Raw genomic sequence first — 26,805 nt, 5'->3', positions numbered from 1 at the left:
TGGCCTTCATTATCCACCCTAAACAACATTATGTTATGGAAAATCAGTGAATAATGAGAGACGAGGAGAAAACTGTGTACGTACCTGGTTCCTCAAGCAAAAAGAAATCAAGTCTCAGCTCTCTCAATGGATTTTCTCTCTGCCGTCAAGAACTCTCCCCTGGCCATGGAAGACCTTGCCGAGCAAATCTCCTTTCTCTCGAAAATCCCTCATCTAGCCAACTCTTCCCTCACAAAACTTTCTTCCTTCTTTCCTTTCTTTTCTCTGCCTTTCTTTCTGGATTTACCTTCTCGACCATCTCTGCCGCAGCCACCTTTTCTCTGCCCTTATCCCCCTTCTGCGGCCACCTTTTCTCTGCTCCACTCCTTCTACAGCCACATTTTTCTAATTCACTCATTCTATAGCCACCTTTTTGTCCCACTCCTTTTGCAGCTTCAAAAAGCGAAGTTGATTCCTTATGGCCACTAAGGATGTGACACGTGGCCCGTTGGGATAGTGACACCTGGGTAAAAATGTGATCTGCAAAAACAAATAGAGAAGAAGTGACCCATACCTAAATGGGGGTCTACAAATATGCCCCTCTTCGGTAGAACTCACGAGTGCAAGGAATATGAACACTGAAGTGAAAGGGAAGTGTGAATAGTGAGTGGAATGAAGTGAACTCTACCGAAGAACCAAGGAGACCCCCATAGGGACACTAGCAAACACTACAAGGAAAATGTAAAAAGATGACGTTTTTTAAGCATCAAGATAGATATAAGATGACGCTTTCCAAAAGCGTCATCTCTTAGACTGACATCTTATGAATTTCCAATTGTTGATGCTTTTCAAAAGCGCCATCTTCTTTGGCGGTTAACCATGACGCTCATAGAAAGCGTCATTATTCTAAACCTTGGCACTCTATAAGTGTCATTGTAAGTCTGCAATTTCATTCATCTCAATATTGACACTCAATAAAGCATCATTGTATAGGTAGGAGCAACATCGACACTCATGATAAGTGTCATCTTATAGCATTTTTCAACCTTGACGCTCAAAAAAAGCATCATGTTCTTAAATCTTCAACCTTGATGCTTATGATAAGTGTCATCTTATAGCAATTTTCAACCTTGACGCTCAAGAAAAGCATCATGTTCTTAAATCCTCAACCTTGATGCTTATGAAAAGCGTCATTGTATATTTTAAAGTGACGTTGACACTCATAATAAGTGTCATCTTCTGCCTTTATTATCCTATGAGAACAAAGCATGACGCTTTAAAAAAGTGTCATCTTATCTCATTCGAAATTTTAATAACCCATAAAAGTCCTAATTATGCCCTGTTTTATAATTTTTCACAAACAATGAATGAGTAATAAAAAGTTAATTTAAGAAAGTCCTAGGAGAAAAAGTACTAATTGTGGTGTTTCTCTTTCACTATTAAAATTTACTAATAAACAGACATAATTAAATATGAATTTTCTTAGCATTAAATTTAGTTGAAATTGTTCAAAAAACTAAAAAATTTACAACTTCTTTTTCAACTTTGAGTTGTTCATAGTCTTTTGCTGCATCTAGTTCTACATCATCTTTCTTCAAAATGTATAAGGATGGTTACAAGTCACATTCTAGATGCTCAACCTGCAAAAATAATTGAGAGGTTACATATAACTAATATTGACAAATAGTAAAATAAAAAAACAACTCTATAAATGAAATGTGTATATACCAATTTTTTAAATTTCCAAGATATATTTCTTCTACTGCAATAAATTTTAACATGTTGGAAGAACTAAACAAACCCCAATAATTTTGTTACACCAAATTTCTAAATATTCCTTGAACTCTTGTTATGTGTTTAAGAAAGCAATCAATAAACCACTTTCTAGTGTTTTCCCAAATGCAATATTTGATTTTGTCTAACTTGGGTTGAATGCAATAATTAAATTTGTCCAACTCATATTATCATTCATATTGTAATCATGAGTGAATGATGACTTGCATCCATGGTTATCAAAATATGTTATAAGTATATCTAACTTGGGTTGAATGTAATAATTAATTTTTTTCAACTCATGTTATCATTCATGTTGTAACCATGAATGGATGATGACTTCCACCTATGGTTATCAAAATACGCTATCAACATATTGGGTCTTGTCTTAAATTTAAAGCATGTATACACTTAATCATTTTCTTAGACTAACTTATTATGGATAGAATTAAACCAATTAAATAACTAGGTTAGGTGGTTTCCCTTCATCAATGAAGATTGTATATCCATGTGGTTGCCTTCCTCCCTAATTAGGCATTACTATGAATTACAATTAGCTAAATGACCCATTGTTCATCAACTATCTCCATTATATGATGGTCTTTTAGCCCTTCCACCCAATTGGCCTTTACAAGTCATCAATTATATGTATAAACAAATGTCTCTAACTCTTAAAAAACTCAAAAAAAGAAAAGTCTTGATCTTAGTGACTATTTTGGTATGATTTATATCTTATACATGAAACTTCAACCATTAACATCTTTTCATCCTTCTTATAGGTCCTACAAGACACTGGATGTTTTGCAAAGAAAGCAAGTAAGGAATTAAAAGGAAAAAACTATAAGTTTGAAAAATTCTGAAATTATAAGTTAAAATATCTATGTTCTTCCTACTGTTAATATCTATTATAGATGAAATTTACAATTCATTGGTTTTATCTATTTAACCAATTAATGTAGTTGGTATGAAGTATAATGTCAAGAGAAGAGCTAGCTTGCATGGGTACATTAACATCTAATCATGTGAGGATATCTATTATCCTAAGTAAACATCCTAAATATGAAACTTACATGAAATGATTTTGTAAACATGGAATTTATTCATAAAACTAACAATAACCTAAGCATCTTACCTCAACATTCTTTTATGAAAATTTTCAACTATTGCAGGGAGTCCTTCATGTCATTGAACATGTTTAGGTCTGAATAAGCAAGAGTAGTAGTGACGTACTTAAGAGAATGACCTATGTCTTTCAGTACAACCTGAAGAATATACAATAAACAATTTAGCAACAAAATTAGATTCTTAAAAGTTTTAACACATTAAATTCAATAAGCTCATTAATTTCAAAGAAGGTTGGTAGCCAAAGGTAGTAGAATAATTGAGATAAAGAAACTAGGAATAAAGAAAAATTAATTTTAGGTAAAACATTATAATTAAATTGATATTTTAACTTGACATGTTATGAATCCATGAAAAATAATACATTGGCAATACTTAATTGATTAAAAGAGTAAAATAACACCAAATATAGCAAAAAACTACATGATATGGACAAATGGTTTATTTTTGTAACAGTCATTAGCAAACTAAAATTAAAAGGGCCTTGGTGGAGGAAAAAACTATTATATCAAAATGACTAGTTTCTTTCCTTAGAATTGCATTTAGATTGAGGAGCTATTATTCAAGTTGATACCCTATTTTAGACAACGAGGCTTTGGAGGCCTATTTAGAGAGAATGAGATGTTTTTTTTTTTTTTTTCCTTAGGCTTATTTGTAAGAAGTCTTAATCTAATTTCCTATTTTTTTAATGTCAAAGAAAATATAAGTATAAGATATTTTAAACTTTAAGCCCATTAGTTTAGGAGGAGGCCTCTACAAATTTAAATTGAAAAAAGTTATACAGCAAGTGATCTTAAGGATCTAAAATGTTTTTTTTTTTAGGATAGACATATTCTTAATGCATGCACATGTAATGAGACTAAAGACTTTCCTAAAAATAGTTTGAAAATGCATGAATTTTCGTACCATTACAACACTAGGATTTCAACAAATCCAACTAATAAGGATGTATACAGGAAATACACAAAGGGTGTGACACCTACCATGTCTACTAGGCTTCACCTCTCAATTTGCCAATTACACATCCATCAAAATAGAGCAACCATTGGATGATCCATATTGAAAACACTGCCAACTAGGAGTACCAAGATATATATTAACAAATCATGACTAAGAATAAATTATAAAATTAACATTAACAAAATATTCACTAGATCTTTAGAATAATATGAAGTTATATTAGACTATAGGTCATACAAGGTACCTTCAAACATGAGTAATGATTAATTGAGTCATTAACATAACCCAATCTGAGCGAACTTCATTAATTTCCATTTCACTATATGTTTTTCTCCCATTAAACTGAAATGGAATAACATACATCTTCACTAAGTTGAAATGGAAAATCAAGTGCTATAGAAAAATGACCAACCATATGAATTGCATTGCATACAAACCTTTGATGTTAGTTGGTTTGGATTAGCAATGATTTCTTTCATGTATCTCATCACGTAATACCCACATTCCACACTACCTGGTTGTCTTGGACACTATGGCAAAAGTATCAACAATTACAACAAACATAGCATGATGTTCTTACTTCTTTAGTATCTAACTGATCATCATATTAATCATCGCCCATTTCCTAATTTTGTGTAGTGAATTAAGTGGTCAAACAATATATTTTAATCTAAAGGAATAAGTACTTACAACCACTTTCACCCAAGTCGGCTCTCTCTTTGATGTTTTCTGTTTTTCTGGTGGGTTGATTCTAATTGCCCTATAAAAAAGAAATGATGTTCTATAGATAATATGCATTGTACTAAAATATGAGAAGTACACACTTACATGTTAACTATCTCCCTAAGATCATCACATGGTTGACAAGCCATTGGATCAAGGTAATATGCAATCATTCTCTTCATCTCCAGTGACACTAAGACCCAGTGGAAACTAAAGAAAAAAGAAAAAAAATTGTAATATAATATCCACAAATTAATACATCACAAACTAACTTATATACAATATATCGAGATTTGGGATAAAAGGTTACTCTGGATTGTATGGAATAAGCATATATTCAGCATGTTTTGCATTCCTTAGTCGATCCGCAATGACCCTTGACCTGTTTTCTTTACTTCCCTCTCCCATTCCAGCTTTTGAAACCAATGCTGGATTGACAAAAACATATTGTTCAACCTGCTTTCCATCAATCAACTTTCTATGCAGGTGCCTAATTAAATCCCACATAATAAGTTATCAACAATCATTATAGGTCATTAGCAAATAACCTTTTACCTAAAAAAAGTGTGAAGAGTAATTAAAAAAATTATAAAATCCCTCACCAGATGTAGTATAAGATACAATTGGATGACACTTCTTTTGATGATATAATCATGTCCATATCTTCTTTCATTAGGAAGGTCTTGAAACTCTCACCAAAAACATCATCTGGGAAGTCAACAGGATGTACTCTTGAGGTACTCAGCATGAGGCCAACCAATGCCTCAAAATTCTTGATATCTTGTGCTTTCTCACCCTTAGATTTGACTTCAACTTCATTTTCTTTTTGTTTCTTTCCTTTCTTGGATGTCTATACAATTAAGAACCATGATACAAATCAAATCAACTAGTTGAATATACAAAAAAAATGAAAAATAAAATAAAATTTAAGGTTATCATAAAGCTTGGTAAATAAATTTACTCACCGAGATAAGAGTATGAATGATGACTAAATGAGCTGGCCACAAAACTTGGTAACCAATTGCAGCCCTAACAGTAGTAGTTTGTCCAGGAATAGGAATGGGAAGGGGTGCACTTGAATCATAAGAAGCATCAACAACTACTAGATAGTTGGGACCACATTCAAGTATAATTGTGCCACCGGCCACTATATTTTCCTTGGTCTCCACAGCCAACTCACATTTTCTAACCTACAAAATGAAGTTATATTATTAGATATGAGCCAATATTCTATATTTCATTCTTTCAAGTCTACATCTTCAAAATAACATTGGTTAATATTGAAAGCCATCTATAAGGTACAAGCAAAAATGTGAGATATGAAGTAATTTTAGATCACATTGGAAAGATTAAATGAAGGCATGCAAATTATTATGTGTTTATATAAAGAATAGCTATTCTTAAAATAAAAGAGGTTAGTAATGCATAATCAATCAAAATAATTATTGAACATTAAAAAGTTTCATAATATATGAAATAAAAATCTCATATGATCTAATTATGTAGACAACAAAATTATATTATCTATTTTGTAAATGCCCAAAATGCTAAAAAAAAATTTGACAACTTTTTGATTTTCTTATATTGCACCACATAAAAGAAAACCATATATGTTCCACCAACAATTAAATTAAATTCAAACAAAAAAATTTACCTAAATTATATCTCCTATTACAACAAAAATTATCATCAAATTAACTAGATAAATACCTTGTTCTTTGGTTCTATTGGCACTAGTGGACTTGCATCTTCACCTCTACGGATTGGCTTCTCCACTACTTCTAGTAGGAGAAGCTGTTTTTGTTTCATGTTCGAACTGCTAACATCAGATTGGGGAGTGACTACTCCCACTTGAGACAGTTTTGCTAGCACTTCTGCTTGAAAGTTTCTTTGCTCTTCTTTAGATGCTGCTATAAAATCCCTAACAGCACGATCTACAGCACTATTAAAATATTGACGAGGTATGTGGTGCTTCCCTTTGGCTCTAACTCGACCACTATACTCAGGAGTACCCAATGCTTCTACAAGTATATCATTACTCCCATTGACACTCCTACCATTCTCTTGAGACTCTTTCAACAACTTATCCTTAAAAAAAATGTTAATTATGAAGTTCAATTATAAATTTGTTATCATAAATTAGCTATTATAAATAAATGAAATTAAGGTTGAAAATATCCACTTACTATTTTTTCAATCACTGGTATGGCCACTTCATCAAAGGTGCCATCTTTTTTTTCTCTTGCTTTCTTCCATAATATGCTTCGATCAATACTTTCAGTTGACCCACTTGCAACCATCTTTTAAAAGGAGACAATGTATAATGTAATAAGCATATAACACTATTATGTATTATGTATAAAATAAATAAATAAACTATAAATTAGTATAAACTTACCATCTCTTCCTCAAGACCAGCATTTCCTTTCCTACTTAGATGGTGATTATAAATGTGTTTCTTTCTTCTTTCTTTTTGAACTTCTCGATATTCCTATAAATTAAAAATGCATAATTAATGAATGTGAATACAAGATATGTAAAGAGTTGTAATTATACCTTAAATCTATCAGACAATCGATCTTTAACAAACATTTTCCAATCTTCATCCTCAATAAAAATATATTGAATTGGCGGTTTTTTGAGGAGCTCCGGTTGGTCTTTGAAAGGAAGAATGTACTTCACTGTTAGCATGTTCTTAAATGATCGAAAACATTTTCCAATGGTTAGCATACAATTCCTCCTACTTTTGGGATTCAATGAAAAAGCACCCTACACATTAATAGTATACATGTTAGTAACTTAATATGGTTAGGAATGATTGATGTTTTGCATAAAGATGATGTAGGTAAGAATGTGTTACCTCAATGCTATCCCATAACTTATCCTTCAACTGTTTAGGTACAACATGCCACGTTTGATATCTTATTGGCACCATAGTGTGTGCTAATACGCCTAAATAGCTTGTTAGATGAACTGCTGATTCTCCTATGAAAATGCCATCAAGATTGTACTTAACCTGCAACTTGATCCCTTTGCTTCTGTTCTTGGTAATCATGGACTTTCGTGTCATTCCTCTGTACTTCCTTTTTGTGGTTTTTTCTCCTTTCTCTGGATCCATTCTGGTAACAAAAAACAAAAAAACAAAACAAAACAAAACTAATAAAGATTAGTTAACATTATATTAGATATAACCGTGTTAGAGAAGAGTTGTAAAAAGAAAATTTTAGACAAAACAATCCCTCATCATTGCATAATGAAATGCCACCAATGAAATGGCCTTATCTATTCTCAGTTTCTTATTCACTTGTGCCATAAAAGTGAGACAACGATAGTCTTTAATTAAGTTCATTTAGTTGTGTGCTTCAATTATTTGGACCTTTTGTTGTTTCAAATACTTTTTTTTAGTGAATTGTATGTATTTAGATCATACATTTCATGGACCTTTTTTTTGGAATGGTTCATCACATAACGAAGTTGACATTTCAGTTTAGCTATTTTTTCTCCCTCTTTCTTGCTCATTTGATTTATTTTAATTTAAATTTGTTTTATTTTATGAACTTTTATATTCTAGTATGTGTTTCTCTTATTATTTTTTTCTAATCCATTGTCATTTTCTTTTGAATTTTCCTATGAGAGCCTTTTAGAATTGCATATTTAACTTACTGAATTGTTAACTAGTTCATATCAAAACTAAAATTTACATATAAGAATTTTACAAGAATCATACTTGATATTTGCTTTAGTATATCAAATTTTAATAACAAGAAATGTCAAATGTAGAAGCAAAATAATAATAAGAATAATAATAATAAATAATAGTAATAATAATGTCAAAATGGCATCAACTTAGGCAATCAACTTGATGTTCTTTGGAAACAAAAAGAATTAAAATTACCTGTTTTGTGGGATCTGCAACCCACTCGGCATCCTTTATTTCTACATCATTATTATAAGTTTACAATTCAGCTACATAGAGGATTTGTTCTCAATCCAAATCCCCTCACAATCACCTCTTATACATATTGCATCTGAGTCATCCATTGCATCAAACGCTTCAACTTCTGGCAATGTCCCTATAAAGGGATGGTGTTCAATAGAATTGTCCACAAGGTCATCACTTTCTTCCTTATCCAAGAAATCTTTTTAAGGAGTTGACAAAACAACTGAATATCTTGGATCAAGTTGGTCTTGCACATAAAATACTTGCTTGGCTTGAGATGCCAAAATGAAAGGATCTGATTTATGAGCAATTTTATTAAAGTCAACTAATGTAAAGCCAAGATCGTCAACTTTTATGCCATTCTTATTATCAATCCAATCACACTTGAAAACTGGTATCCTAAACATGGTATAATCAAGGTCCTAGATCTCGTTAATAATCCCGTAGAAACAAAGCTCACCAAACACTGGCTTTTGATCCTTGGCACTTGCAATTTGCATTGTTGAAGCTATAATACTAACTCCGCTATTTTGGGTAGCTCGTAAGTCATCACGCTCCTTACTATGGTATCGACATCCATTAATGACATATCCATGATATTTCGAGACATAGTGGCTAGGACCATGAGCTATCCACTTAAGGGTCTCAGATATAGGTTCATTGTTACCAATTGCAACTTCAATCTGCAATTATAAATAATAGTTACTATGTATGTTCAACATTAGTAAAAAGAATAGTTCAAATTTGAGCACCAATTTGATACCTTTTTTCGAAACCAATAAGTAAATGTTCGCATGTGTTCATTCTGGAGCCACTTTTGTCTTTTAGATTGACGAGGATTTTTCAATTTCAACCATTCCATGTGCTCTCTATGCAATTATTTATAAAAATTTCAAAGTTTTTGTCCTGTAGTTAATTTAAGTATAACAAATAAATATTAAGTGTTAGTAGTTCTTACTCGATATAAGGTTGGACAATAGTTGTATTCTCTAAAACATAATGATGTGCATGCAACCACAAATTAGAATCAACGATCACAACTTGACCTCCAGGTATCGGTGCCCCAATTTTTTGGTTAATGTTTACACTAATAGGAATCCCAATTGCATCTACATTTGATAAGTACTCTGTACAAAATTCAATAGCTTCCTCCACAATATAGCATTCGACGATGCAACCTTCGGGTCGGTTACGATTTCGCACATACCCTTTCAAAACTTTCATGAATCTTTCAAAAGGGTACATCCACCTTAGGTAAACCGGTCCACAAAGTCTGACCTCTCTTACAAGATGCACAGTAAGATGGAGCATGATATCGAAGAAGAAAGGTGGGAAGTACTTCTCAAGTAAGCATAATGTCACCACTACATCATTTTGTAACTTATCCAATGCAGGCACATCAACCACTTTGCTACAAAGAGCATTGAAAAAAAAACTCAATCTACAAATAGCATGTCTTACATGCTTTGGTAAAACTGATCGTAATGACACTAGCAATAACTGTTGCATTAATGCATGATAGTCATGGGATTTAAAACCATAAAGCTTCAAGTCTTCCATTGACACAAGGTTTCTCATGTTAGAGCAATAACCTTTAGGAACCTTTAATTGTGATAAAGTTTGGCAAAAAAGCTTCTTCTCCACTTTAGATAGTGTGTAACATGTAAGTGAGAGGTAAGTTCGATTTGATTCAAACCTTGGCCCTAATTCACACCTTAAGCCCATCTCCAGAAGGTCTAAACGAGAATTAAGTCCATCCTTTGTCTTACCTGGAATGTTAAGTAAGGTACTGATGATGCTTTCACAAACATTTTTCTCTATATGCATTACATCCAAGTTATGACGAACATGTAGGTATTTCCAATACTCAAGATCAAAGAATATAGACTTTTTCTTCCAACAATTTCTAGTTTTGACATTCAACTTACCTTGAGTCATCTTATTTTTTCCCCATGAATTACAAATGACATCAATTTTCCTTAGAATTTCCTCTCCACTCAATGGTTGCAAAGGTGACCGAAACTCTTGTTCCCCATTAAATGCTTTTTTTGTTTCCTAAAAGGATGATTGCAAGGAAGAAATCGTCTATGACCTGTATATGAGTTCTTTTTCCCATGCTTCAATCTATGAGAGTAGGTATCTTCCCCACATATGGGGCATGCAAAATATCATTTAACTGTGCAACCAGATAAGTTTCTGATAACCCGACTCTTGGTAGCTTGGCATGTAAGGGTATCAACAAAATTTATACCTAAGGTCCTTACACTAAAGTAGCAAAGCTACTGTAGCATAGTGGCTCTAGGATCGAACACTGGGAAGGGTTTTTACTTTAACTAGTGAAGTTCGGAGGATGGAGTGAACTTTTCTTAATAAAAATTAGGTTAAGATGAAAACATAAAAAGATGAAGGTGTTGTAAACTAAACCAACATGAAAATAGGTTAAAAGATGGAAAAAGAAGTTTCTCAAAGCTTTGGATAGCCATGCTTAACTCACTGTGTAAAAATGGAGATTTTGGGACTCTTCACCTCGAGTTGGGGAAGCAACTAAGGTGATGCTTACTTCCCGAACCGGTATGAGTTTAACAACTGAGTTTTAGTCCTTGAAAACTTACAAAAAGGGTAGTTGAACCTCATAAATGCTCTTTTAATGATATAGGTCATCTCCTCGACTTGCAATACAATGGCTCGTAGGAGATAACTAATGAACATCAGTGGATCTAACAATAAGAATCCACTGAGACCAAAAGGTTATCAAGTATTGGCCATTCAAAGCAAGTCAGAGGGATTAAAAGCTTTACTTTGAATGAAAACATTTATGACGCTCAGCTACTTACATTCATGGCTTGGAAATCTCCATCCTGACACGGGAGCTTCACATGGCATCCATTACTTCAAGAAACTAAAAGGTTTTAGCCTCTCATCCTTGGGGATTTCATCCTCCAAGGGTGTTTGGCTACTAAGAAAATGAGAAAGAAAAGAGAAAAGAAGCTTCTGAACAAAAGTGCTCTTATAACTTATAAAGTTACAGGTTACAAGATTTTATATCCTTGTCTGAGGCTCTTCACCTTTATTTAAAGACAATAACAAGCTAAATTACAAGAGCTATTACAAAAGCAACCTATTCATTGGTTGATTACAAGGGTAAAATAGGTATTTACAAAGCTAAAAATCAAGCAAAATATCTTGGAGAACCGGTAGTGGAATAACATCAACAACGTCTCAAAACAGGGGATTCAAAGGAATTTCGCAATGTGCCTAAATCCTCCTTGCGAAATTTTCGCAATGTGAAATTCACATTGCGAAATGGCAAAATTTCGCACCATGAAGAAAATCCCCTTGCGAAATGGCAAAATTTCGCACCATGAAGAAAATCTCCTTGCGAAATTGGTCATTTGACATGATGCAGTTGCCTTCCAAAAGTCATATCTTCCTCATTTCAGCTCCAAATCATACACGGTTTGAAGCGTTGGATTCTTGACTTCCTAAGCTTTCAAATGGTATATAGCATGCAAAAAATGGACTTCGGGAAGTGCTCCAAAAGTTCAAAGGAAGACTGCAGCTGTTTTCTTCACTCTGTTTTCCTCTTCTCCATTGCTTGTGCTCGTGTTTCCACTTGAAATTCAAGCCTATAAACGTACAAAATCCTTGCTTAACTCGCCCAAGTAGCTCCTCCATCAATTGGCATGCTTGAATCGATTCATAAGCTGATAAAAACATGTAAACTTGCCACAAAATGGTTAAAACCAATTACTAAGGACCTTAATGAATTAATTGGGTTAAATGAATATGATTACTACTCAAAGGTGCTTAAAACCATTATTATTAGGTCTACAAAATAGCACTTTTTGGTAGTAATCACACCCCCCAACCGACTCATTGCTAGTCCCTTAGCAATGGAGGAGATAAAAACTAAGTAAACTATAATAATATACATAAAAGGGATCATGCAAATCACTCCAAAAAATGATATGAGTGGCATGATGGACATCCATGGATCAATAAAGATGTGAAACTCAACCTATAATAAGAGTTGTCAAAGCATTCACTTGATCATAGAGTACAAAGAATGGATATTATGCAAGTTTAAGCATCAAAAGAATTTCCACTCTCAAAAGATCCAAATCAAATTCTTCCACTACAAGCTAAGTGTTAATGTGATTAGCTTCCGAGTATAGTATGGATAACTATCATCTCCCCCCAACCTAAGTCTTTCTTTAAGCTTAGCAAAATTAACCATCTCTTGATAGGCTAGGAACGCACCTCTTATTCACAATTCTTTTCACTTACTAAACTTAACCAATTCACCCATGTAACAAGCAGAGGATCGGTGACTCCCAACCAATAAAGGCTTAGGGCACCAGGCTTTAAAGGCTTTCGCCACCCCTTCGGACCATGCTCAGGTTTCAAGGCAAGAAAAGAAGTTTATTCTTTTTTTTTTTTTCTTTTTCTTTTTCTTTTTCTATTTTTTCAAAGACTCATTGGTCTTTATGAGGTGTCCCAACACTATTAAAGAGAGGTTAAAGGTGACAAATTATGATTTCTCAAGCTTAGAGGGTGAGATAGTTTCACATCTTATAATCGGAATCTAATGTATGTGTGTGCGAATAGCTTAAGGTGGAAGAGATAAGTTTGCATGCAATGGGAGCTTCAACCATTCATCAACTTTTAGAAGAGCATAATACAAACTCTAAGACTCATGTAATCAAGTTGAAACTCGACTTCTCTCATTTAATTTTGAGAGTTAATCCTTAATATCCATGGAGTTTAAAGCAAAAATTTTAAAAATTTAAAAAAGTAGCTAATTTAACTAAGTATGATAAAAATTTAAACTAATACTTACTTCCTCATCTCTCCCCCCAACCGAGATGAACATTGTCCTCAATGTTTGAATCGAAAATAAGGAGGAAGGAAGTGGTACCTCATGTGATGTGGACTTGGAGTTGAGAAGGTTGAACACCTGTTTCAAAATTCAAAAATTGAATGAGAGAGGAATTTATACTAAATATTTACAAAAATGATGAGTGGGCCCCACTTTGAGCAGCTGAGGACAAGACTCAAAGGGTCCATGCCATGATGGTATATTCATATAAGTTGCAATGACATTTGAATGTAGCTTGCAGGGGTGTTAAAATTGGAGATTTTTGGCTAAAACAGGGGAAAACAAAGGAGGAGTGAACAGTGAGTGCCAAAATTGGCACAGTCACTGTTCACCTCCTTTGAAGCCCGACTGTGTGTTTTCCAAGTTTTGGGAAAAAATTCAAAAATGGTTTTTTAAAAGGTATGGTTAGGCTCTAAACAAGATTCCTGAGGTGTTTGGGTAGTTTTTAAATGATGAAAAACAAAATTAAATGATGGAAAATGAAAATCAAAGTGGACGGCCATGCATGGAATGGTTTTGAAAATTGATTTTTAAAAAGTTTTGGATGGATGGGATTTCTAAAATTGGGTTTGGATTTGAAAACAAAAGGTTTGGAAATGCATTCATGAATTTTTAAACTTGGAAAAACATGGAATTCAAGAAAAAGGCCTTTCCGAGAGCTTTGTTTTTAGAAATTAGCTTGAAAATCATTTCGCACCAAGATAAACAAGGTGCGAAAGTTTTCGCACTGGTAATTGAGGTGCAAAGATAGCATCCCGGGAGGCTTGGCTTTCCAAAATGTATAGAAATTCCTTTTCGCACCATGCACTGTCACTGTGCGAAAAATTCGCACTGAGTGTGTTCATGGTGCGAAATTCCACTGAGAGCTTTGCTTATGCATTTTGGCTCCCCTGTTTCCTTTGTTTCACCTCCATTTCGATTTTTGCAAGCATCGTACCTGCATGAACACTTCAAAACTCATCTTAAAACCATATTAAAACTAAATTAAAGCTAAGAATTCAAACTAAAACATGCATAAATTTAAAGAAAGCATAGAATTTAAATGAAGCTGATAGCATGTACCCCAAAAAGAAGATGAACTATTTAGCTCATCCTCACTCACACACCCACTTCATGCTGAATTCCCCCTGGATCCCAAACAAAATTGGCATCCCTCACTTGAGACTTGCTTTGTATGATCTTGCCATACAAAGCTTGGGGGAAAAATGGATGCATCTGTTTCTTCATTATTTCTTCTTTGATGACTATCTTCTGAGGTTCTTCGTCTATATAGTCATCTTTCTCTATGCTTTTCCCCTTTTTCTTTCCTTTGATTTCCTCCCTCTTTTCTTTCTCTATTTCATTCTCTACCTCATGCTCTAGTTTGCATGTGGGCAGATCAACCTCTTTATCTCCCTCCTTAGCCTCCATTTCATGGATACCCTTTTGATTTTGATGAGGTTGAGAAGGAGAGTTTTCTTTCTCTTGCATTGTGTTGAGGTTGGAAAACCTTAAGATTGAATCTTGGATATTATCTATCTTTTGAGATAGATCATGTTGCACTCCATCCATCTTTTTATTCAATGAACTCTCTACTCTGTCAGGGAGTGATATTTTTTGACTGAGCTGAGCATTGATGGATTTCTGAGGTTCAACAAAATCTTCCATGACTTTGTTAAGATTCATCATAGCTTGTTCAAGGTTTAAGGCTTGCTGTGGTGCTTGAGCAGGTTGCTGGTACTGAGGTGGCTGTGGTTTCCAAGAGAACTTTGGATGTTTCCTCCAATTGGAATTGTAGGTGTTGCAATCACCAAACATTTTCCTTACCACTGGAATGGTAGGACACTCCTCCACTAAGTGCTCAAAAGACTGACAAATGGCACAAAGCATAGCTTGCAATGGTGTCTGAGAGATGGCTTGCACTTCTTGCATCTGGTTCTTTTCTAGCTCTTCCAATCTCCTCTCCATAGCTGCAATCTTTGCCTTCATGTCCATGCCATCATTCAAAATATACATCTCACCCTTAGCTTTAGGTTGAGACGTCATTCTTCCCATATCTCTAGCATTTGGTTCACCCCATTCTCTTGAAAATTCAGCCACATAACTGAAGTTCATGGCTTCCTCTGCTATCTCATATTCAATATGGCATGCACAACTAGCAATTTGTGAATTAAAAACAGAGAAAACAAAAGAAAATAAAAGAAAATAAAATTCTAAAGAAAAAAAAATTATTAAGATTAACTAAAAACTAAATAAAAGATATACTAACACATGAACAAAGAAAAATAAAATAAAATAAAAAGTTAGTAAAAGGAAAATGAGATAGAATTCACCTCACTCATGAGAAGTCTCACAAGTTACCTCCGGCTGATATATTCACAGTGAAGTAGCACCTTCCCCGGCAACGGCGCCATTTGATAACCCGACTCTTGGTAGCTTGGCATGTAAGGGTATCAACAAAATTTATACCTAAGGTCCTTACACTAAAGTAGCAAAGCTACTGTAGCATAATGGCTCTAGGATCGAACACTGGGAAGGGTTTTTACTTTAACTAGTGAAGTTCGGAGGATGGAGTGAACTTTTCTTAATAAAAATTAGGTTAAGATGAAAACATAAAAAGATGAAGGTGTTGTAAACTAAACCAACATGAAAATAGGTTAAAAGATGGAAAAAGAAGTTTCTCAAAGCTTTGGATAGCCATGCTTAACTCACTGTGTAAAAATGGAGATTTTGGGACTCTTCACCTCGAGTTGGGGAAGCAACTAAGGTGATGCTTACTTCCCGAACCGGTATGAGTTTAACAACTGAGTTTTAGTCCTTGAAAACTTACAAAAAGGGTAGTTGAACCTCATAAATGCTCTTTTAATGATATAGGTCATCTCCTCGACTTGCAATACAATGGCTCGTAGGAGATAACTAATGAACATCAGTGGATCTAACAATAAGAATCCACTGAGACCAAAAGGTTATCAAGTATTGGCCATTCAAAGCAAGTCAGAGGGATTAAAAGCTTTACTTTGAATGAAAACATTTATGACGCTCAGCTACTTACATTCATGGCTTGGAAATCTCCATCCTGACACGGGAGCTTCACATGGCATCCATTACTTCAAGAAACTAAAAGGTTTTAGCCTCTCATCCTTGGGGATTTCATCCTCCAAGGGTGTTTGGCTACTAAGAAAATGAGAAAGAAAAGAGAAAAGAAGCTTCTGAACAAAAGTGCACTTATAACTTATAAAGTTACAGGTTACAAGATTTTATATCCTTGTCTGAGGCTCTTCACCTCTATTTAAAGACAATAACAAGCTAAATTACAAGAGCTATTACAAAAACAACCTATTCATTGGTTGATTACAAGGGTAAAATAGGTATTTACAAAGCTAAAAATCAAGCAAAATATCTTGGAGAACCGGTAGTGGAATAACATCAACAACGTCTCAAAACAGGGGATTCAAAGGAATTTCGCAATGTGCCTAAATCCTCCTTGCGAAATTTTCGCAATGTGAAATTCACATTGCGAAATGGCAAAATTTCGCACCATGAAGAAAATCCCCTTGCGAAATGGCAAAATTTCGCACCATGAAGAAAATCTCCTTGCGAAATTGGTCATTTGACATGATGCAGTTGCCTTCCAAAAGCCATATCTTCCTCATTTCAGCTCCAAATCATACACGGTTTGAAGCGTTGGATTTTTGACTTCCTAAGCTTTCAAATGATATATAGCATGCAAAAAATGGACTTCGAGAAGTGCTCCAAAAGTTCAAAGGAAGACTGCAGCTGTTTTCTTCACTCTGTTTTCTTCACTCTGTTTTCCTCTTCTCCATTGCTTGTGCTCGTGTTTCCACTTGAAATTCAAGCCTATAAACGTACAAAATCCTTGCTTAACTCGCCCAAGTAGCTCCTCCATCAATTGGCATGCTTGAATCGATTCATAAGCTGATAAAAACATGTAAACTTGCCACAAAATGGTTAAAACCAATTACTAAGGACCTTAATGAATTAATTGGGTTAAATGAATATGATTACTACTCAAAGGTGCTTAAAACCATTATTATTAGGTCTACAAAATAGCACTTTTTGGTAGTAATCAGTTTCCATACGCAGGAAAATCATTGATTGTCCACAGTAGAACAGCTCTTAATGTAAACAACTCTTGTTGATGTGCATCATAAGATTCAACCCCCACCTCCCACAACAATTTTAGGTCATCCAAAAATGGTGCTAAATAAACATCAATGTCATTTCCAGGTTGTCGTGGACCCGATATTAACAAAGACAACATCATAAACTTCCTTTTCATGCATAACCAGGGAGGAAGGTTATAAATTACCATTATAATAGGCCAACAACTGTGTCTACTACTCATTGAACTGTGAGGATTTATACCATCTGCTGAAATAGCAAGTCTAAGGTTTCTAGGTTTTGAAGCAAAATCAGGCCATCTGTGATTGACTAGTTTCCATGATGGGGAGTCAGATGGATGACGTAATTTTCCATCAAATTCTCTTTCTTGGGCATGCCATATGAGGTATTTTGCAACTGTTGGGGACCGAAACAATCTTCTAAATCTTGGAATAGGAGGAAAATACCACATTACTTTTGCAGGGACTCCCTTCCTCTTTTTAGTTTTTGTTCTATCTAACTTCCATCGTGAAGTTCCACAAGTTGGACATGAAGATGCATCCTTCAAATCATTCCTATACAATATGCAATCATTCGGACAAACATGTATTTTCTCATATTCCATTCCCAATGCATTCAATGTCTTTTTTGCTTCATACATAGACAAGGGTAACTCATTGTTTAGAGGTAACATATCTCAAACAATTCCTAAAAGCTCTGAAAAACTTTTATCAGACCATCCATACCGTGCTTTCAGGTTGTATAATTTCACCAATGCAGACAACTTTGTAAAGTTTCTACAACCAGGATATAAAGGTTTTTGGGCATCTTCAAGCAATGTTTCATAAAATTCTGGGTCATTCTTACAATCATCATGTGCAGCTGAACCATTTCTACTGTACTATCCACATCAGTAAATTGAACCGTATGATGACATTCTGCCCGACTAGTTGGTGGTCCACTTGGAGCGGCATCTCCATGCCAATACCATGTATGATAACTCTGATCAATTCCATAGAAAAATAAATGCTCTCTAATTTTTTGAGAAGTATGGAATATCATATTACCACATTGAAGGCATGGGCATTTAATGGAGTTTTTATATGCAGAATGTTTTAATGCGAATGCGAGAAAGCTTTCTACCCCATCCGCATAATCCTTTGATCTCCTATCCTTTGTCATCCAAGAGCGATCCATTTGATGTACAACAGAGAAACAAAGCTCCTAGATACCACCAACCACTAAAGTTATTAATAACTATCCTATTAATAACCTCAAAATATATGATCCACCAATTTCAAATTTCAAACATTGTCACAAATACTTTTACCAATCCAAAAAACAATAATGTGTAAGTCATCTAACTATAAGCAATATGACAACAAATATAATTAGTATATTAGGTTATTAAAAAATTAGAATAAAAAATGGATCTGAATTCCATCATTATGTTTGGTTTGTGCATGAATAGGAATCAAAAGTTAGATGTAACTCTCAATCTTGTGTTCTATTCTCAAGTACACCAAGTTTGAAATTTTAAAAAGTTTGAAAAATACTAAATCACATAATTTCTGTAATGCCACAAGATGAGCAAGACACATGGATGGAAATATCTTTTTAATTATGGGTTGAAAATCATTTCTTTTAAATCTAAGTATCTTCTTAACATCATCTTGATTGTTGAATAGTATCAAACATAGACATATGAAAGAGTAATAATTGAGATAATACCAACTAATACATAAATATCACTATGGAAAACAACAAAAGTTTCCAAATGTTTCAATTAATAGGAAAAAATGGGTTTACTCCATCAAAATTTGATAGAGTACTTAAAATGAGACTTAAAAGTTCACTTGTTAGATGAAGCACAAAATAAGAAAGGTAAGTAGAAGGATGATACTCAATGATAAAGCTTTCATCAATTTCATTGAATTTGCTCCTAGAGGAGACAATGATAACATGAACTAAAAAAGTGAACTAATATGGCTAAGCTTTCGATGAGTACAAGCAAGTGATTTATGCATGATTTATGCATTCTAACATCTCCAACATCCTTAATTAGGTAGTGGTTCCTATCCCATATAGGAATACATAATCCCTATGTATCAATTGCCTTGTACTCAATTTAATTTTAAAGAAATTTCGGCAGCATTTTCCTATAGTTCTCCAAGTACACAAAATGGACAAGGCACAATATGTAACCTTGTCCAAATATGCACCCAGAGAACAAGAGGAAAGACTACCAAACTTTCTAAAAATTGAATTAAGAACAAAGAATTAACTTCATAGATATTATGTTTTCCTATACTGTCCTATTGGACAATTCAAGCATCATTTGTAGAGAAAAGAACTTTATCACAAGCTAGACAAATTTAAAAGTTGTCAACTTGAAAATGGCCTAGATAGACAATTTTCACCATTTGACAACTTAAATGTCTTTATTATGTAATAAGAGAACCTTTTGTCTTCCAATGATACTTGAATGGGAGCTCTAAGGTTTCATGCATGCATGTTTGATTAAAATTAAAACATCATAATGATTTATTGAATTATTATAACATAGCAACATAACTCTCATTCTATCATGTTTATCTCAAATATATAACATTTAAGATGGAGCCATAAGAACCTTTTCACAACTTAGACCAACATCTTCTACAAAAAGGGTTCATAGTAAATATAATCAAATTAATATGATTTGACAATTTTAAATGCACAATAAGTAATTATCTTACAAAACAAATAATAAGAGAACTAAAAGAAAACCATGGTGACATGATCATGCAAATGAATTGCACCTAGAAAACTAGTAATATGAATGTCACTACTTATAATAGAATATAAGGTTCAGGAGGAGGTGGATAAGCATGCAAAGGAAAAGTCATGACTGATAACCCATTTGTTGGTTTTAGTAGCCCATTTGGACACTCTTAGACCCTTTTAGGCACATTTGACCCATCTAGGCTCAATTAGTTTAATCTAGGCACACTTTGGATCACCTAGACCCACCGTAAGCATACTTAGGTCACCATTTAGGCATTCTTTACGTAACTTGCATGGTTGCATGACTTGCATGACCCTCAATTTATTTATTTATTTTTATTTTTATTATAAAAATAAATGGAGAGATTAAGTTTTAAATAAAAAAAATCAGGATACTTTTTAAACGGAGGAGTTGACACTTAAATGTTTTTTTTTTAAAATAAAATATTAAGTTTTTAGATTTGAAAATCAGATTTTTATTTTTTTTTAATAAAATTAATTTTGTAATAAAATATTGAAAAATTGATGCCATAATATTTTATGTTTTTAATAAAAAAAAGAGAATTAACTTTATTGTTATTATTATTATTATTATTATTATTATTATTTATTTATTGCAAAATCATTTTTTTTATTGGAGAGATTAAGTTTTAAATTGAAAAATCAGGATATTTTTAAAATGGAGGAGTTGACACTTGAATGTTTTTTTAAAAAAAATAAAAGATTAAGTTTTTAGATTGGAAAATCAGAATTTTTTTTTAATAAAAAAGAAGATTTTTTTTAATAAAAAAGAAGATTTTTTTTAGTTTTTTTAATAAAAGATTGAAAAATTGATACCGGAATATTTTATTTTTTAAAAAAAAAAATAGAATTAGCTTTATTGTTATTATTATTATTATTATTATTATTTATTTATTTTTTTATTGAAAAATTATTTTTTTTATTGGAGAGATTAAGTTTTAAATCGAAAAATCAGGATTTTTTTAAACGGAGGAGTTGACACTTGAATGTTTTTTTTTGTTTTTGGAAAATAAAAGATTAAGTTTTTAAATTGGAAAATCAGATTTTTTTTTAATAAAAAAGGAGATTTTTATTTTTTATTTTTTAATAAAATCAATTTTTTAATAAAAGATTGAAAAATTGATGCCGGAATATGTTATTTTTTTAATAAAAAAAAAGGAGAATTAGCTTTATTGTTATTATTGTTATTATTATTATTATTATTATTATTATTATTTAATTTATTTATTTATTTATTGAAAATTTATTTTTTTTATTAGAGAGATTTTAAATAAAAAAATCAGGATATTTTTTAAACGGAGGAGTTGACACTTAAATGTTATTTTTTTGGAAAATAAAAAATTTAAGTTTTTAGATTGGAAAATCAGAATTTTTTTTAATAAAAAATGAGATTTTTATTTTTTTAATAAAATCAATTTTTTAATAAAAGATTGAAAAATTGATGCCAGAATGTTTTATTTTTTTAATAAAAAAAAGGGAGAATTAGCTTCATTGTTATTATTATTATTATTATTATTTATTGAAAAATCATTTTTTTATTAGAGAGATAAAGTTTTAAATCAAAAAATTAGGATATTTTTTAAACGTAGGAGTTCACGCTTGAATGTTTTTTTTTGAAAATAAAATATTAAGTGTTTAGATTGGAAAATAAGATAATTTTTTGAAAAAAAAGAGATTTTTATTTTTATTTTAATAAAATCAATTTTTTAATAAAAGATTGAAAATTTGATGCCGGAATATTTTATTTTTTAATAAAAGAAAAAGATAATTAGCTTTATTGTTATCATTATTATTATTATTTAATTTATTTATTTATTTATTTAGTGGAAAATTATTATTTTTTTAAATGGAGATATTAAATTTTAAAGATCAAGTCATCAAATGATTAGCCATAAGGTTTTAAGATGAGATTCACTGTACATGTACATGTATAAAAGGGAAACAAATATGGAAGTTGGTTGTTGTTTACAGTAAATCAAAATAAGAATGAGAGATATAACAAGGAAAAAGGCAAAGAATATCAATTGTAGCTCTTAACTCCTCCTAAGTGCTGAATAACATATTAGTATCAACCTCATTTCATGGTTAAGGTTTCTATCATGGCATATTCACAGTTTCTGTCATGGCATATTCATAGTGATCCAATGTGGATATAATGGATACACCACCATTATGCTTTTCATGGCTCATTTAGGACAAAGCAATGCATGGGTCTCTTTGAGTGTCATAGGAGGGACTATGAGGAATCAAGGCATGGAGATACAATGGTGCTTGTGCTTCTTGGCAGCTACCTAGTAGTTGGTGTATTTGTATCAAGAAATATTTAGTGATGAATGCATAGGAAAACCTTTTGATTTGCCAAATCATGAGAAACAATTTAACCATCACTTGATTTTCAAAGTGGAATTTCAAACTAGCCTTGAGTTATTTCATCTTACACACAATTACTTTTTGCATATTATAAACCAAGGTTTGGGTAATAGAATGGATAATCTGTCTTGAAAAACTAACCTGTAAACAAAAGTCAAATGTGTCTGTATGCCCTCAGATTCCAGCAACCTTGAGGCCTCTATTCCCTGAATTGAAAACCAACTATTAAGGGACCATAGTGGGATGAAAGTTATTAGCTTCTATATACCAAGCACTAAATTCAGATACTCACTTGCCAAGTTGAAGGAATTTTAAATAACAAACACTTTGGAGGGACATCAATTTCATTGTATAGGGTCAAAAGGTCATGCACCTACAGATTATGATAAACTAAATGCATCAGACTACATAAAAATGTAATTACTGAATAAAGAAAAAGGTCAGCGTATCATAGTTTGAACCATCCATCTAAATTCCCAATATTGTCTATGTATCACCCAAAAGAGATCTTAGTGGAACATGCTCTCTTTCTCTCGCATACACGGGCACAAAAGCAAATGCTTAGAAATATGCAGTATTTTTGTTTGAAAGAAAATTCCCAAGAAAGAGAATTGCTACATTGAGCTGCACATTTTCAACTTGGATCAGCCTTCAGTAACCAAAAGGGCCTCATACATTGGTTTTTTTAAAAAGAGCACCATAAGAAGGAAAGGAAAAGTGAGACCAGTCATCACCAAACGCACAAGCAAAAATCTCCAGCAGCCATTATGAGTCATTTTTCCTTGAAATTGCTTCCAAATGCAACCAGCAATACTATACATAAATTCAAAATATACTTCCTAAAAGCATAAACTAAATAGGTGTCACATAGATGGACATTTGACCCTTTATCCTCTATATGATCCACCAACCCACTCCATCCTTTCATAGAAACGTGTTTGATTGCTATTTAAAAAATTTCTTAGTACTTAAATATCTCTGTTGCAGCTGGCATGGATTCATCATACTCCTTGGCCCCACTGGCTACTGTCAGGTCAAGATGTGTTTCATTACCAAAGCATGCCTTCTTACAAGAACTATAGTGGAAACTAGACCCTCACATAGATTCTCTGTCCATAACCATCCAATATAAACATTAAACTAAGTAAATGAGAATGACTAGCTTGTAACTTGACAAAGAATAAATCAAAAGGTAATTTAAAAGGACATGACAGAATATCAATTAGCATATAAAAGGTGGAGGGTGTAGAAGAATTATCAGAAAAATAAAGACATGTCTTCATTTTAAGGCAATAATAGATATGGCTTACATTGATAAACCTAGATTACCATTCCATGTGAATGGTTGATAACAAATAGGACAAGCTAAAATGCTCTTGCTGATGCTAACCTCCTTTTCAACTGAAATAGAATCCTGAACATAAGAAATAAGATACAATATATTGTGTCATGACAGGAAAAATTAATTATTTCGTAATTCCTCATGTGAACTGACTGTAATTGAAAAAATAAAAAGACATCATCTCATTAGCACCGTATGATAATTTTCCTCACATTTTCCCTCAAAATTTCCTAAAACCAATTATAGGGAAAAAGAAAAAGAAATTAAAGCATAAAAGATGAATTTGGTTGTATAGAATTTGCAGCCTTGGAATTGATAATTTTCCCCTTTTGTGGTGGATGCCCCAGTGTCAAGTCCACCGTTTGGTTGTTTTCTATACCAACTGGATTTCTAGTTGAATTTAAAAGCCATAAACCCAAATTCCTCAAGAACAAGTAAGCAACTCCAAGATAAAAGTTGGTTCTCCAGTTCCGTAAAAATTGAACTTTGAACCAAATCCAATTCTACCCAACCAAATGCAGCCTAATTCTTCAAGAACCATAAAAGAATAATGAATGAATCAAGAATGGACAAATACATTGAAAAAAAAAATCGGGAGCAGTACAAATTCTCAAAAAAACTAATCATAAAGAATCACATATGAATTAAAACAATTCCTATGAATTTTTTTTATGCTCGATTGACCAAAAAAATATAACAGTAGAACTTGTTTTGTCTCTCACGTACATTCATTGCACATGCACACACAGTTACCAATTGACACAGCCACCAATTGCAATGGAAAATGGGGGCTGGTGGTTTTGGAGAGTGGAGGAATTTATTTTAAAAGGGACATTCAACATGCACAGAAGGAGATGGGAATAAAAAAAAAAAAAAATTGGAAAGATAAGGGGTGAGAAGACACAACCGAGAAGGAGGATGTCTTTGAGGGTGGAGAAAACACACAGCTGGAACTCTCCACTACCAGCCACAAGAAAAGTAAAAAAATGTGACCAGATCAGGGCACAAATGGGTAAATCAAAATGAACAAAACCCATATTTCATGCCTAATCAACAAATCAAGAACAGAGTAGAACAGAGCATGTACCACGAACCGTGTTTCTTCTCCACTACAGCCCATAAAATTAGGGCACGATTTGAAACTCGACCAACATCAGAACACTTGCAATAAATGATGAATATGGAGTTGAAAGAGTGGAGAATCACCTGATTTGTCGCTCGTTGGTGGAATTTGTAAGAGAAGAATGGAGTTTCAGTGCTTATTCTCTGTTATGAGAGTCACAAAATGGAGATTCAAAAATGATCTCCAATTTTTAATACTTAAGATCTCACACTAAGGCTTGGAAACACACCGTCTAGCTAGATCTCCAATGTCAAGAGCCTCATCTGGAGTCATTGATCGACGTTGATTACGGTTAACTGGGCTTCTAGGGTTTGTCGGGGTTTTGCGAAAATGGAGGGAATGTTTGGCACTATGAGGTCGTGGGTAAGAATGGGAAATTTTTGAGCCATATATAAAGGTGTTATTTTAATGTCACTTTTATAGAGCGCCAAGGTAAAAATTGATAAATGAAAACGCTTATATAAAACATCGTGCTATAAGAAGCACCATCATCCTTCAGCATAAAGCGCCATGGTCTAAAATTTTCCTTTTAAGCGCCAACTTCGACCACTTATTTACTCAACTGCCACTCTAAAAGCCAAGTAATGACGCTTATTTGAAAGCGCCAAAGAATCAAGCGCCATAAATTGTGTTTTTTGTAGTAGTGAAAACACGAATTCGCTCAGGCTGACAGACTAACACAAAGGCTCTGATCCTAAAACAAAATGATGTCTCAAAATGCCTCTACGGCCACACTAAGGATCCAAGCTCCCTCTAAGATGTCTCCAAAAGTGACCCGAAGATCGATGTCGAAGATGAGTAACGGTTGAACCACCCTAGAGTACGAACAAGAACGTGTCCAAAGGAGACTGCCCTATGTGGACTACGAGATGAATATGAGATAAGCACAGGGTAATGACGTGAGGAGAGTGAGAATAAGTGCAAAACCATGAGGGTAAGATGTGCAATGCCAATGAATATGAATGCTGGGAGCTGTGACTCTGAATGACGGGACTGACTCTAAACGCTAAACTGAGAAAAACAACGGCTCTGGAAGCCAAACCAAAAAGCTAACTCTAAACGCTAAACTAGAAAATAACAGCTCTGGAAGCCAAACAAAAAAAAAAACTAACTCTAAAAGCTAAACTAGAAGGCCCATAGGTAAAGACCTACGATGGTGATACAATAAAAATGCCCATAGATGAAAATCTACGGTGGTGATAGCTGAAAGAATGGGGATTCCCTCAACAAACTAACGGTAGGGGGATGCCCTAAACAAACCAACAATAATGGCTCTGGAAGCCGAATCAAAAAGCTAACTCTAAACACTAAACTGGAAAAATAATGGCTCTGGAAGCCAAACAAAAAAAAAACTAACTCTAAATGCTAGACTGAGAAAACAATAGCTCTGGAAGCCAAATCAAAAAACAAAACTCTAAACGCTAAACTAGAAAATAACAGCTCTGGAAGCCAACCAAAAAGCTAACTCTAAAAGCTAAACTGGAAGAATAAAGGTTCTGGAAGCCAACCCAAAAAAACTAACTCTAAATGCTAGACTGAGAAAATAATAGCTCTGGAAGCCAAATAAAAAAAAACTAACTCTAAATGCTAAACTGAGAAAATAATAGCTCTGTAAGCCTAAACAAGAAGCTAACTCTAAACACTAAACTAAGAAAATAATAGCTCTGGAAGCCTAAACAAGAAACTAACTCTAAACACTAAACTGA

At 33.2% G+C, this 26,805-nt stretch overlaps 1 protein-coding gene across 15 annotated transcripts; it reads right to left on the bottom strand.

Annotated features, from left to right (window-relative positions):
* Positions 1-1,347: 1,347 nt before the first annotated feature.
* LOC132253206 (uncharacterized) lies at positions 1,348-25,528 on the bottom strand. 15 transcript variants are annotated; one of them, XM_059734769.1, is made up of 18 exons: positions 25,183-25,528; positions 23,945-24,048; positions 23,603-23,743; positions 22,927-23,007; positions 22,776-22,840; positions 7,418-7,665; positions 7,114-7,326; positions 6,956-7,048; positions 6,744-6,857; positions 6,268-6,645; positions 5,523-5,747; positions 5,160-5,407; positions 4,868-5,047; positions 4,663-4,767; positions 4,525-4,594; positions 4,272-4,364; positions 4,079-4,176; positions 3,856-3,949 (listed from the first exon to the last, which is right to left on the bottom strand). In XM_059734769.1, the coding sequence occupies exons 6-17, from the start codon at positions 7,625-7,627 to the stop codon at positions 4,081-4,083; spliced, it is 2,025 nt and encodes a 674-aa protein (XP_059590752.1). In that variant the 5' UTR covers positions 7,628-7,665; positions 22,776-22,840; positions 22,927-23,007; positions 23,603-23,743; positions 23,945-24,048; positions 25,183-25,528; the 3' UTR covers positions 3,856-3,949; positions 4,079-4,080. The 15 variants fall into 15 exon arrangements, 12 of the variants coding, with proteins under 12 accessions (XP_059590752.1, XP_059590747.1, XP_059590745.1 ...); XM_059734764.1 differs by having other exon boundaries at positions 7,418-7,676; positions 25,183-25,527; XM_059734762.1 differs by lacking the exon at positions 23,603-23,743 and having other exon boundaries at positions 7,418-7,676; positions 23,964-24,048; positions 25,183-25,242; positions 25,329-25,525.
* Positions 25,529-26,805: the final 1,277 nt, after the last annotated feature.

This window comes from Vitis vinifera, chromosome 18, assembly GCF_030704535.1.
Source record: "Vitis vinifera cultivar Pinot Noir 40024 chromosome 18, ASM3070453v1".
Lineage (NCBI taxonomy): Eukaryota > Viridiplantae > Streptophyta > Magnoliopsida > Vitales > Vitaceae > Vitis > Vitis vinifera.
Note: the sequence above shows the minus strand (reverse complement) of the source record. Positions and strands in the feature narration are given on the sequence as shown.